At 36.8% G+C, this 13,308-nt stretch overlaps 1 protein-coding gene across 7 annotated transcripts in view; it reads left to right on the forward strand.

Moving 5' to 3' along the window:
• The window catches only part of Zfhx4 (zinc finger homeobox 4), a 179,203-nt gene that overhangs the window by 137,587 nt on the left and 28,308 nt on the right, over positions 1-13,308 (forward strand). For all 7 annotated transcript variants that reach the window (XM_006977899.4, XM_076563777.1, XM_006977900.4 and 4 more), the window contains exon 5: positions 8,078-8,146. In XM_006977899.4, the coding sequence (XP_006977961.2) occupies positions 8,078-8,146 (69 nt within the window). The remainder of the gene's footprint in view (positions 1-8,077; positions 8,147-13,308) is intronic.

Genomic DNA, 13,308 nt, shown 5'->3' on the forward strand with positions numbered 1-13,308 from the left:
GCCTTCTAAGGCATTTCAAGAAATAGTGATATTTTATACCAAAAAATAAGAGCACAACCAGATGACTATTTGTTTTCTATTTGATTAAAAGTCATTTCAGAGGGCTTTTGATCTAGTACATAGGTACTGAGAAAGCTCAGTGACTATGAACCACTAAATAAAGGCTTTTATGTATTAAAACTTAACTATGGAAAAAAAAGTATGAATGAACTTTGAGGCTATTAAGCTAAGTGAAATAGGCCAATGGCAAAAGATAAATATTGTCTGGGTCTACTTCTCTGAGATATTGAGATATCCAAAGTCGTAAGATTTGTCGGAGCATTCAGAGAGCTGATGATAGTGAAGGAGTGGGAGGAAGGAGGAACAAGATGCCACTAACCACAAAGCATAAAGTCCCAGTTAAGCAATCTGAGTTTGTTCTAGAGGCGTACTGCATTATATGGTGTCTAGACTCACCTACGCTGTGTTATACATGTGAAAATATAAGAGGGTAGGTCTACTGTGGAGCACTCTTACAATATAATCAAGCAGCTACAAGTTAGAGGATAAGAGTTGAAACATGTCATTTCTGGACATGAACAAAGATCCTTATGGGGTAGATCAAGTTTCAGTTTTTGGACCCGCAATATTTCCTCTATCGATGAGCAACCGTCGAAGGCAGCAAAAGCTGCTGTGAAATGGAAAGTATACCTTGTACAGTGTAGACATTGCAATGAATTCCATAAAGACTAAAATCAAAGTAACTGGGCAAGTGCGTGAGAGATGGGACTAAAACATACCGCTTAAATTGTGATCATGGGCATTTGTTCTTCTAATTTCTAAGCAATCAAGAGTGAAACAGAATCTCACATGGAGAATTAGGAACTAGTAGACTTAAGAAAAAAATATTTCAGTTAAAGCACTTTAAAATATAAGACATTAAGAAGATATCTGAGTAAATTATTAAAATTGATTAATATCAAGTAAGTGTCTCTGAAGCTCATTACACTGAGGTTAGAAACGACTGAGGAAGCAAAAAGTAGTGATTATATATTCCTGGTCAAGGAAGGCCCAGGAGACCCTTCGGTCAGGATGCAATGTATGACAGAAGAATAAAAGCTTTAAAAAAAATAAAAACAAAAATGACAGAGTAAAGAAACTTTAGTTTTCCAGGGAAATAAAACCCAAACAACAACACAAATCCAAGCCCACTCGGGTAACTGACACAGCATTATCCAGTACACTTCAGTCTGTTACTGCCTGGAAGAAATCATTCAGGAGAAAGCCCAGTAGGTCACCAAAGATGGTGTTGCTTAGTTACTCAAAACCATTTGGTGGCATCCTGGGTTGCTCAGCATTTTAGAAGAGCACTCTGTGTGTGCATAAGGAACAAATAGAGAAGAACACTTGAAACCATTTTTCACTGTAAACTTTCTTCATCTGAGCACTTTTGCAATGCGCTAGCATGCTCCGAGGTCTGTTTCAAAATGTAAAAGACCATGGTAATAATAAATGTAGAATTTCATGTATCTCCTAAATACTAATCTTGTTACAATGAATTTGCTTTGAAGAAGCTTGCGCTGTCTTTTGGATGGAAAAAAATGAGTTCTTAAGCTTCCTGGCTGAGGACTCCTAGGGGCTGCCTGAGGCACACTGTCCAGGGGGGAAGGACAGAGCTTTGGAATCAGACTGACTCCTCCAGAACCCTCCCTCTGCTGTTCTGTGCCTTTGGAAAAAGTGACTTCAACTGTCTGAGCTTTGATGTCTCATCTCTTTCCTAAAAGCAGCAATGCTTCTGTGACAGATTACGGGGAGGATCGGGTAAGGAAATCCATGTTACATGCCTGGCTTCCAGCAAACGCTAACTTATCTTTTGGAAACTAGAGATCTGCACGTGTCTTCTCTCGTACTCACAGTCTTGAACAAACCCATGTACAGTGAGTCTCGTGGTTCTGATAGAGGCCAGAGAGCCTCCAAAAGTAAAGTGGGAGAAGAGGGAATCACTAGATGGGTTGTGGAGTGAAGGGTGTTTGAAACTTCTGCTATTTTACGATTGCTTTACTTCCACAATTAAAAGTGAACTTTTCTTCCTGGGGACAGCGGCAGGGGTTTTGAAGTGCCTCTGAAGACTACTGAACAGAATTTCTTTCCTTGTTAAAGCAATTGTTTTAGTATTTACTTATTTTCTGGCATATATCTTCTTTGAAATGCCAAGCCTTTTGCTAAAAATAGTGATATATGTTTCTGTTTAGTGTGTTAGCAAACTAGTGTGGGGGTGAGAGGTTGAAGCTTTGTCGGCAACCAGAGTAGGTATCTGCAGTGATATGTTTCCACAGGCCTCTGGTGAATGCTAAAAATGGAACTAGTGTGGAATTGTAAATATGTAATTACATATATGCACATGTGTTTTGTTCTCTGTGTATATAAAATATACTGTTTTTACTCTTTGCATAATTAAGATACAGTATATAATTTATAAACAAAGCAGAGCAAGAAATTAAAAACCATGATTTACTGTAGATTCAGTTGGCACAACATTCAATCCTTCATTCCCTTTTTAAGTCATGCACTTTCACTGTTTTGCTTAAATAAAGTAGATTTTGAATTAATAAGTCTTATCATTGACAGTTTAATACATGTATAGAATGCATGATAATTTCTGTAAGTACACTCTCTCTTTTCTTCTTTCCTTTCCATCAATCCCTCCATCCTCCTTATTTCCCCTTTCCCACTTTCATATCTTTCTGTTTTGTTCTGTTATCTACCAAGTTACTCAGGGACATCTATATGACCATGAGCTTTAGAGAGAGAATGATACATGGCTTATTTGGTGCCGAGAATCCAGCCATTACTTGTTCTCAGCATATCCAGGAGTCAGGCATCTTCCACATTCATGCTGTTGGCTGAAAAGAGGTGACTGTGACAGAGACTGGGACTGTGGCTTTGTCTTATTCTATTTTGTTTTGTCTTGTTTGGTTGTTCTCTCTTAGAGGCCTCCTCTTTTCTGAAGGGAAACAGAGAGGAAGTGGGTCTCCAGGAGAGGGGAGGTGGCGAGTGCCAGAAGGAGTGGAGGGAGACGAAACTGTGGTCTGGATGTATTTTTTGAGAGGAGAATATAACTTCAATAGAAAAAAAAGAAAAAAAATAAAATTCTAGAACTTTCCCTGACCATAAGATATGAGATTTGTATTGATCAATTTTGTTTTGCTATTCCAATAAGCAGGGGGAAAGGATCTTTCCGAAAGTGATGACTCAGTGCCTGAAAGTTATCAATTTACTCACCAGAACAAGTATTCTTTATTGAAGGGAAAGAAAAGAAAGGTAAAAGAGAATTCTAAGATGGATGGAGTTACGGGAGGAAACATACGTGCAAAGTGAGGAGCAAGAACTTGTAGGAACTTTCATTCCCAGCAGCCAGTGGGTGGGGCCCTCCCAGTGAGGCTAAGGGAGAAGCAGAACAGAAGGAACCAGGCAGAAGTGAACACCTGGAGTAATTGCAGAATTGGAAGGAAAGCTATCTGGAGGATATTAAAAGCATCAGTTAGTTGAACATGGTGCTAAGAAAACTGTCTCTGAAATGAAACCGTGAGGCTTCCAATCACAGCTCCATCACTTGCCAACTGTGACAAAATGTGAATAAACAGCCTGAGTCAGTCTGTGGCACCAAGCAAAGCCTTCATGAAGTCTTGTTGTCGAAAATGTTGATTTCCATGATCGATACTCTATTCCACAGAAAATGCTTCTGATTGTTCCCACATTGCGTTAATAAAAATAGAGTAATCGGATTCCATTTTCAAATATGTGATCATGACCAAATTGACAGGATAGAACCGGATTTTAGATAATCTAAGTCAATGGTATTATTTTTAAACAGCATTAAAAAGGTCATATGCTAAAAAGAACACAAATTAGTAATCTAATTAAATCACTCACAGAGTGACAGATCCAGTTAACAGCAGTCAGTTTGTTATTACAGAGCAATTATTAAAGTGAAATATTGCAAGATGTTATGTATCATTACTAGATTCTAAACATTTCATTTTACACAAGCAGAAAAGTACAGATTAATCAGTTTGTTGATAAGTTAAAAGCTCCTTTATTAAAATATTTATATCCCTTGTATAAAGGAGAACACCACCACTGAGACTTTAAAACTGACTCTGGAGCACACTGAAATACATTCCCTTTGAATGTCTTTGTAGAAGTGCTCACATTGAAGCAGTTTCCATGTTACGGCATTTAACTTGTGAGATTAATATTTTTCATTTTGATATTCCATATGTTTCAAGTAAAATGATTATAGCATAGCACAAATTATTTGCTTACATTTTATAATGAATGAGCATAAATGTTTTATGAAATGTTGGAATTTCAAAGGACCAGTGAACATTGTTTCTCGTTGTTTTCCACTTAGTTTCTGGCCTCTACTAAGCCTAGGAAAATCTTTATGGGTTTCTAAATATTGTACTCCTATAACTGGATCATTTAAATATTTTCAGCTTCTCGACTAGACAGACTGAATTCTTATTAGAGGCTCTATGAACTTTTAATTTCATTACCTAGGAAAAGTTACTAATTTGTTTAATTCCCCATATACTTATTTATAAAGTCAGGATTAGTAACTTATCCCATGATTTTATTTTGAGAATTACATGCTTGCTTCTATACGCATAGCATACGTACTACTTGGCAGGCATACATACAATAATTGTCATTGTTTAAATTTTATTTATCTTTAAGAAGTATCAGTCATTTTGTGAAATTCATTTGGGTACCACTGATGACTACTTTGAACAAATTTATATGCTACAGTGAAGTATGTGGGTGTGGGGTCAAGGAATTGTTCATATATTACATTTAGTATTTACCAGAAAAGCAGTTTCATTTATATCTATATATACAGATATAATAAAGATGTTTTCTGGGGTAGATATGATTTGGACAATGGGAAATGATTATAACTTCTCATAGTGAGTTTATTCTGGTTTGGTCAGTTTGCTATATCATCCTCTGTCCTTGCATGAGATATGTGAGGATGGAGAGTTGCTTTTAAGGAACTCATAGCATGCTGGGGAAATATGTATAGATCATATAGAAACTCATAACTATTCTCTGTAACCAGTGCTGAAACACAAGTGTGAGGTAACTCTTTACAAAGAACTTGCTTTGACTTTGAGAGAAGGATAGGAGGCTAAAAGTAGGAGAACAAAATGGGCGTTTAAATTCAAAGGGACAAAGTTGACCAGGGCTTAAAGCCTTTTCAGTCAAGAGCAAGGTCAGCTTCTTGAATCACAGGTTCGGTGTTCCTCAAGACCGTGACACATTTGGAAGTCACTCCAGGATTTATGAGCAAGGACAGAGGATAAATTCTTCCTTTCAAGATTAATTTAAGACATACTCATAAGAAAACTATTTTCTGTGCCTGTTTGAGGAAGTTCTATGAATTTATTACGATTGTGCTGTTTTAAAACAGGTTACTACCAAAGGACAAAGGTTTTGAAACAGCACAAAAAAACCAGTTAGTAAATATAATATTATTGCCTGGTGTGCATTTCCATTTTCAATTTATTTATTGAAATATTCAATTATTTGTTTAATTAAAGCCTTTAGAATCAACCAGAGATGCTATTACATGGAAATATTAGACAAACATGGTTCCCTTTGGCAGATTATGAGTTAAGTAAAACCTTTTTATTTTAATAGCTTAACATCATCTAGTCTTTTCTAACTTTGAGGACTATAACTCTTTGCCCTTTATTTGTATCAAGAATTTTCCCATAGGATTGTTATCGTAGTTAGAGTTTCTATTGTTAGGAAGAGACACCATGATCATGGCAACTCTTATAAAGGGAAAAACATTTAATGGAATGGCTTATAGTTGAGAAGTTTAGTCCATTATCATCATGGTGGGACATTGCGGCATGCAGGCAGACTTGGCACTGGAGTAGGAGCTGAGAGTTCTACATCTTGCTAGGTAGGCACCAGAAATTGAATTGAGCATTTATGAGACCTCAAAGCTCACTCCCACAGTAATACATTTCCTACAACAAGGCCACAACTGCTCCAATGAGTCCATACCTCCTTATAGTGCCACTCCCTTTGGGGGCCATTTTCTTTCAGACCACCAAAATTATCAACTCTTTACATAGTGACATCTTTGCTTTAAATGGGATGAACTACAACATAGAAAAGAAAACAATTTCCCTGAGATCTCATGCCTAGAAAATGGTAGAACTGTGTGTTTTTACTCACGATTTAATATTAAATGATATCAATTAAAATGTTAGTAAAGCATCAGATTGGAAATAAAGAAGTTTACAGTTTTTGGGATGTTGTAGAGGAGAAAACTGTTCTTTAGAAAGAGAATACAAGACACAGAACAGAGGCACAGGACAAGAAACATTGTAAAAGAGAACAGAAGACAGTGATTCAGAATGGAAAAAGAATAAAATATCGAAGCCAATTTTTAAAGTCTAGTCTTTTTTTTCTTTATTTTTTTTTATTTAAAAGTTCTTTTCATGTATTTTCATCATATTATACCCTTTCCCCCCATCTTCTATCAGATCTTCACCCAACTTCGTGTTCTTTCTCACTTTCAAAAAAAAAAAATCAAAACAGAATACAAGTATCAAATCAAATGAATAAAACCAATTAAAAAATGCCACCCTCCCCCACCAAAACTGAATGAAAAAATATGAAGTTCATTTTGTGTTGACTAACGAACTATTCCTGAGCATGGGGTTTGCCCTGGAGTGTGGTTGATGTGGTCTGAGAAACTCTATCAGGGAAAAGGAATTTTCCCATTCCCAGGATCAATGTATCAAGTATCAGTGTCAAGTAGCTTCTTGCTTTAGGGTGGGATTTGTGTCCCCTTCCCCTTCTCCAACCCTAGATGTGTCTGGTTTGAATCAGTACATGTGTTGTATGTGCTATCATAGTCTCTAAGAGTTCATATATGTACTGGTCCTGTTATATCTTCCAGACATTTTCCCCTCTTGAAATCATCTACCACCTCTGGCTCTTAAAATCTTTCTTTGTCTTCTTCCGCATAGATCCCTGAGCCTTAAGGTGTGGGGGTGGATATGTTGATGAAGGCATCTCATTAGGTGCTACCAAGTCTCCTACTCTTTGCATGTTATCCACTTTGAAGTCTCTTCATTAATTATCAGACAATGAAGGAAGAAGCTTCTCTGATGAGGGTTGAGTGATACTCTGATCTATAGGTATACCAGTATGTCATTAGGAGTCATTTCATAGCTATGTTCCTTTAGCAGAATAAACAATGTAGGTTTATCTGGTCTATCTAGTCTCAGCTTCTTGTCCAGTTTAGAAGTGTCAGTGATGGGTTCCATCTCATGGAATGAGCCTTAAATCCATTTTTAAAAAGGGCACTGATTATTCCCATTACATTTGTGCCACTATCACAAGAGGGTATCTTGTAAGTAGCTCACTGTTGTAAGCCACAGGGCTTTTAGCTGAATGGTATTTATTATTACTTTTCTCCTCTGGTAGCATGCAACAATTTCTCTATTCAAGACAAGAGAAAGGAAAAATGCAGTTACATGAACATAGCTATTCATGCTTGAAGTTAAGGTTAGCAAGCCAGTAGGTTGGTGCTCTTTCTGCCCTGGCACCCAATAAAGATATGAATTTGCTAATGATGGATTCATTCTTTAGCTTTCTATTAAAGTGCAGGGGGCTTTCTTTGGTCTCTCCCATCAGTTGTCATATGCTAGGTTTTTCTTTTGGATACTTAATAAGTAAAAGAATTCTCACAATGGATATAAAGTGTCATTATCATTATATATAGGTAGCCTCAGTCAATCACAGGGTAAAGATCCAAATGAGTTGTTTCTACTTTCATGATGTTCTGTTCTGTTGCTCTTGCTGTGGTTTGCTGATCACCAGGATTTGAATATCAACCTGTCCTTCCCTGGTCTAATTTCTCCAACCACTGCTTTACTAGAATGTAAAGTGTGCTAGTCTTGTAAGCACCTGCTGGTACTCATGTCCTGTGGCAGCCATTCTTGTGGTTCTTCTAATAGCAGTTATGTCCTAGATATGACATGCTTACCAATTATACTGATGTCTTTTACAGACACTGCCTCTTTGGGAGCCAGGACCGGTGAGGATGAACTTACAGAGCCGCAGTTGAGGGCAACCTCAGGTAATATCTATTCCTCTCATAAATTAGCCTTGTCCTAAATGAGCTGCACATGTCATTCCCATAATTTATGGAAACAACGTGCCACAGAACTGCTTTAATCAGTTCTTTATACAGATAAATTAAAAGCATGATTAAGCATATTCAATATTTAGAAACATTTAAGTAGATTTAATTTGTAGAGCAGTTTCACATTCTCAGCAAACCTGAAAGGTGTGGATTTTGTTAGCCATTGTTATATCATTTGTATATCATTGTTATAGCATTTGTATACCATTGTTACCATCCTACAGTATGGGTAAGGCATAAGGGGCCCCTTCTGTGCAATAATATTTCCATGCAAATGAGAATGAAAAAACATTCAGAGTCAGATAACTGTGGTAAAGGATATGAAGTAGGTGGTCTGTAGAACAGAGCATTTACCATAGAGTCTTCTCATAAATGTCATGAGTACCGCCTCAGATATTGTAAGAATAAAACTTCTGAGCTGATTGTTTGGTTTGAATACCAGTTGGAGTGCTCATCCCTGTAGAAGGCTTCATCTCCTCTCAGCTGTCCCTAGCTGTCACTAGTTCTTTGTTTAGTCTTGGGATGTGGATGTTCCCCTTTCCTGTTAGCATCGCTATTGTTGCTGTGCTTGTTCAAGTCTTGTTTAGGCAGCCATGTTGCTGAGGCATCATGAGTAGCTTTCCGGTCATTTCTGAAAACACATCCTCACAGCAGATTTCCTGCTCCTCTGTCTCTTATAATCTATTCATGCCCTTTTCTTTGATGTTTCCTGAGCTTTAGGCACAGGAGCTACATTGCAGATGTATCTATTAGGGATAAGCATGCCAGGATCAGTTTTTCTCTGCATTTTGACCAGTTGTAGTTTTCTATAATGCTCTCCAAGTAATCATATGCATACAAGCAATACCAAATGGACTCATCAGGTTCTATTTATATATTTATGCATATTATATGTAACAATAAAAGTGAAAACAAAAGGCCATGATTTGAGAGGGAACAAGGCAGAAGATGGTTGGAGGGAGGAAGAAGAGGGTAGTTTGATGCAATTATATTTTAAGTAAAATATTTACCTAGTAAGTTCCATATCATGTAAATAAATTGACTATGTTCAGTTAAAAAAATGCAAATTCTTGAACCTCACTCCAGACCTACAAATCAAAAGCACTGTGTATGAAATCGGGCAGATGATTGTGGTTGTTGGCAGTCTCAAGACCTTATCATTTGAGCAAAAGGTGAGGAACTTCTTTAGAAGCAGTGGTGAGCATTCAGTGAGGAAGTGCCTGATGAGATACATCCTGAATAATGAAAATTGGAAGCTATGAAAAAAAGCTGGGCGAATACTTCACGAAGATGGGGAAAGGTTGGCTTCATTGCAAGAGGCTAAATAAAGCTAACACGGGGGAAGATTAATGAGTGAGGGAGACAGAAGTGTAAGATACACCCCAAAGTAGGTATAATCTAATTGTTGAGTCATAGTAAGGATGGGTTAGCATAAGCAAAATAGTAAAATGCAAAAGTTCAAGCAATAAAAGAGATGGACTTTATTTAGAATTTAGTAATCACTAAATATGAGAAGAAACAGGGTTTGCTGATGATAGGGTGAGGATCTGTGTATGAGAGAAAACAAATCAGATATTGTTTGTGGTTGATGTTCACACCGCAAATTGAATTGGTGAAGATGGGACAAAATAGAATAAGGTTTGCTAAGCATGATGAGTCCTGACCTGGAACATTAAGTTTGATGTATATTTTAGACATCTGTGTAGAATGGGATAATTTAATGCCAAGTGTTTTAATGAGTTTAACTAAAGAGATGACGGAGATAGAGAAGATGGCTGGAGGTATCTCAGTATTTAGGTGTTGTCCAATAGTGGAGGTTCCAACGCAGGGGAATAAGGTGGAACTTTCAGAGAGGTACACCACAGCCCCAACAGTGGAGTCCACGAGAACCATATTTTCAAGAAAGGGGAAATTCACATCTACTGAACAAGAAGTGGGCTGTGTTTTCACTGGTCACTGTGAGAAGAGTGTTTGGTGTGAATACAATTCAAGCTTCTATGTTTTGGTACATTTTTTTTTAAAGAAAGATAAGCAATAGATGTGACTCAGCAGAAAGAAAATTTAAAAGAAAGTAAACGGAAATTGAGAACACATTACTGAAGCAAATGACCATTTTAAATTTTATTGGGGGGAAATAGGAGAACTGAGGAATGTCTGAACTTCTTTTACTTCCCTAGATTTCCTAAGTTAATTCAGTTTCTAGTCAGCATGTCTTGTTGTCTGCCATATTCCAGATACTACTCCAAGTGCTTTAAGCATATGTTTGCTTAAATATTTATGCATATATAAATATATAGTATATATTGAATTCTCTGCTCTCATAAAATATTTACCTGTTAGTGTAAATAGATATTATACGACCAATTTCAACATATAATGTTATTTAACATCAACATGCTGAAAGAAAATCAAGAATCCACCCGGAAACATTAATTTTCATTCAAATCTCAAGAAACATTTGTTGGAGAAGGAAACAATGAATAATACTAGTGATAATAGGACACTCATCTTTAAATACATAGTTTGTGTACAAATCACTTTTAATTGATTTTATACATCAGCACACAAGAAACCTAGGAAGTGGTTATTTTTAATTGATTTTCCCACATGTGGAAAACTGATATTTTCTAAGCTAGACACAAAGAAAAAGAGGGAGTTATCCAGTCAAAAAAATTGTGCTGGATCAGATAACAATACACAAGAGGACATAAAGAGGAGGAATGGCCATTACAAACAACACTTACAGGATGTAACCTGGATCAGCAACATCATGTGAACAGAACATTATTACAGACACTGTAGTCAGGCATCCATCACTCAAGGTTGAACCTGCTTAAATTAGGAGTTTTACAGTTGGGCTCCACACTGTGTGTTTCAAACATCTTCCAGGTTCTTCTGATACCTGGAACTCTGAGAAGACATCTTTCAAGCTCTTTATTAAAGATAATTTAAAGAAAGATGAGTCTGTGACATAGATTGGGACAAGGTGTTGGGAAGGTGTCCTTGCTATACACAAAAGAGTGAGATTTTTCTCTGTAGGTAAGGAAGGCCACAGGAGGTGGATGCTGAGAAGGACAGTTAGAAGTAGGCACATCAGGTAGAGAATAGAGTTGAAAGAGAAGAGACTGGACAAGGAGGCCATAGAGGAGTCGAAGAGTGAATTCTCACACAATTATGTGTGTCATCAAATGGAGATGCTCACCACATGAAACTGAAGATATTTGAGTTACTATCTGTCCTCTTCTTCACATGTTCTAAAAAGTACGTAATGTGTCTCACTCTTATGGTTCATCTTGTAAAAGTAACTGGAGAGTGATCATTAGGCTAGGAAGGGTATAAGGAAAGGTTAGATAATAGATTGTTAAAATCAATTAGACAGGAGAAGTAAGTTCTAATGTTCTACAGCACAGCAATGGGACCATCATTTATAACATTTTGTTTTATTTTATGGAGAACTAGGACAGGAGTTTCCAGCACACACAGAATTGTAAATACTTAGAGAGACAGAAACTGTAATTAAGCTGATTTTATCACTGCACATTATACATGCATAAACTATCCTGTTATTCATATATCAAAACACCACACCTAAGCCGGGCGGTGGTGGCGCACGCCTTTAATCCCAGCACTCGGGAGGCAGAGGCAGGCGGATCTCCGTGAGTTCGAGGCCAGCCTGGGCTACCAAGTGAGTTCCAGGAAAGGCGCAAAGCTACACAGAGAAACCCTGTCTCGAAAAACCAAAAAAAAAAAAAAAAAAAAAAAAACACCACACCATATCCTATGGATATGTACAAGTATCACAACCAATTAAAAATGAAGTGTGCAAGTCTGGCTCAGCAGCTAAAAGTACTCACTGCTGTTGCAGAAGACCCAGGCTAAGTTCCCAAACCCTCATAACTGCTCACAACCATCTACAGCTCCAGTTCCAAGCGATCAAATGCCCTGTTCTGACCTCTACAGGCTTCTGCACTCATGTAGTGCACATGTATAAATTCAGGCACAGCACACACACACACACACACACACACACACACACACACACACACACGCACCCCTACGTACAAAGAGAAATAAATGACTAGTGTGATTAAATACTAAAAACAGGCTATGCTCATGCCAATTGCTATGTGCCCTGACTCATATATATGCTTAGAAAATGTATATTATAAATTGTAGGATAAATTGTTAGTGGTTTTCCATTTTTTTATAATTAAATGAAAATATTCTAAGCTAATCACTCAAAACCTTTTAAATCCATTTGATGTGTAGGTGTGAAGGAGCCTATGATCACCATTTCAGGCATGTTTAAAATGCTTGGCAAAATTAATTATACAATGCCTCTGCAATAATTCTGTAATAGTAGAATATAGCATTTCTTTCTCCTTCTAGTCTCTGGAAACATTTAAAAATGAAAATACCACTTCTTTTTCCTGAAAATTGGGAAGTTCTAGAGGAAACCAACTCATATTTTAAGCTAAAGCACACACACACACACACACACACACACACACACACACACATACACGTACATACTATAATGTTTAAATGTAAATAAATATTTTATTTTCCATATTCTTTGTTGTTAAAGGAGATTGAAAGTACATATGCTGTAAATACAGCAGTGCTATGGAAAGCTGTAATACTCTTTATTGCTATTGTATGTAATGCAGTAGGGGCTCAATAAAAATAACTGCTTTAGCATGTTTGTTTTAGAATTTCATATAAACTATTTGTTCCCCTTAGTTCTATGGTGCTCTCTTAATGCATTAGCATGTTGTCTATAATTTTTCTAGAAGACACTATATTTTGTATGACATTTTCCAATTGAGGAAATTTGGTATTTAAGCTAGAATGCAGCCACTCCTTCTCATCCAAAATCCTAGACAGGTTTGTTCGAGAAAGTGGTTTCTTCACATTACTTTTGACTCTAAAGCCTATTTATATAATGAATGTCAAATTTATTTCTAAAACTCTCTTTGAGAATGAAAGTGACCTTTTATTCTGGCTTATATAGAATTTTATGGTGTGGAGAAATTACCTTGTGATTATTTTTTGCATGATTAAAAATTTGCAAAGTTCTTATGGCTCCAAAGAGC

This window comes from Peromyscus maniculatus, chromosome 2 (genome assembly GCF_049852395.1).
Source record: "Peromyscus maniculatus bairdii isolate BWxNUB_F1_BW_parent chromosome 2, HU_Pman_BW_mat_3.1, whole genome shotgun sequence".
Taxonomy (NCBI): Eukaryota; Metazoa; Chordata; class Mammalia; order Rodentia; family Cricetidae; genus Peromyscus; species Peromyscus maniculatus.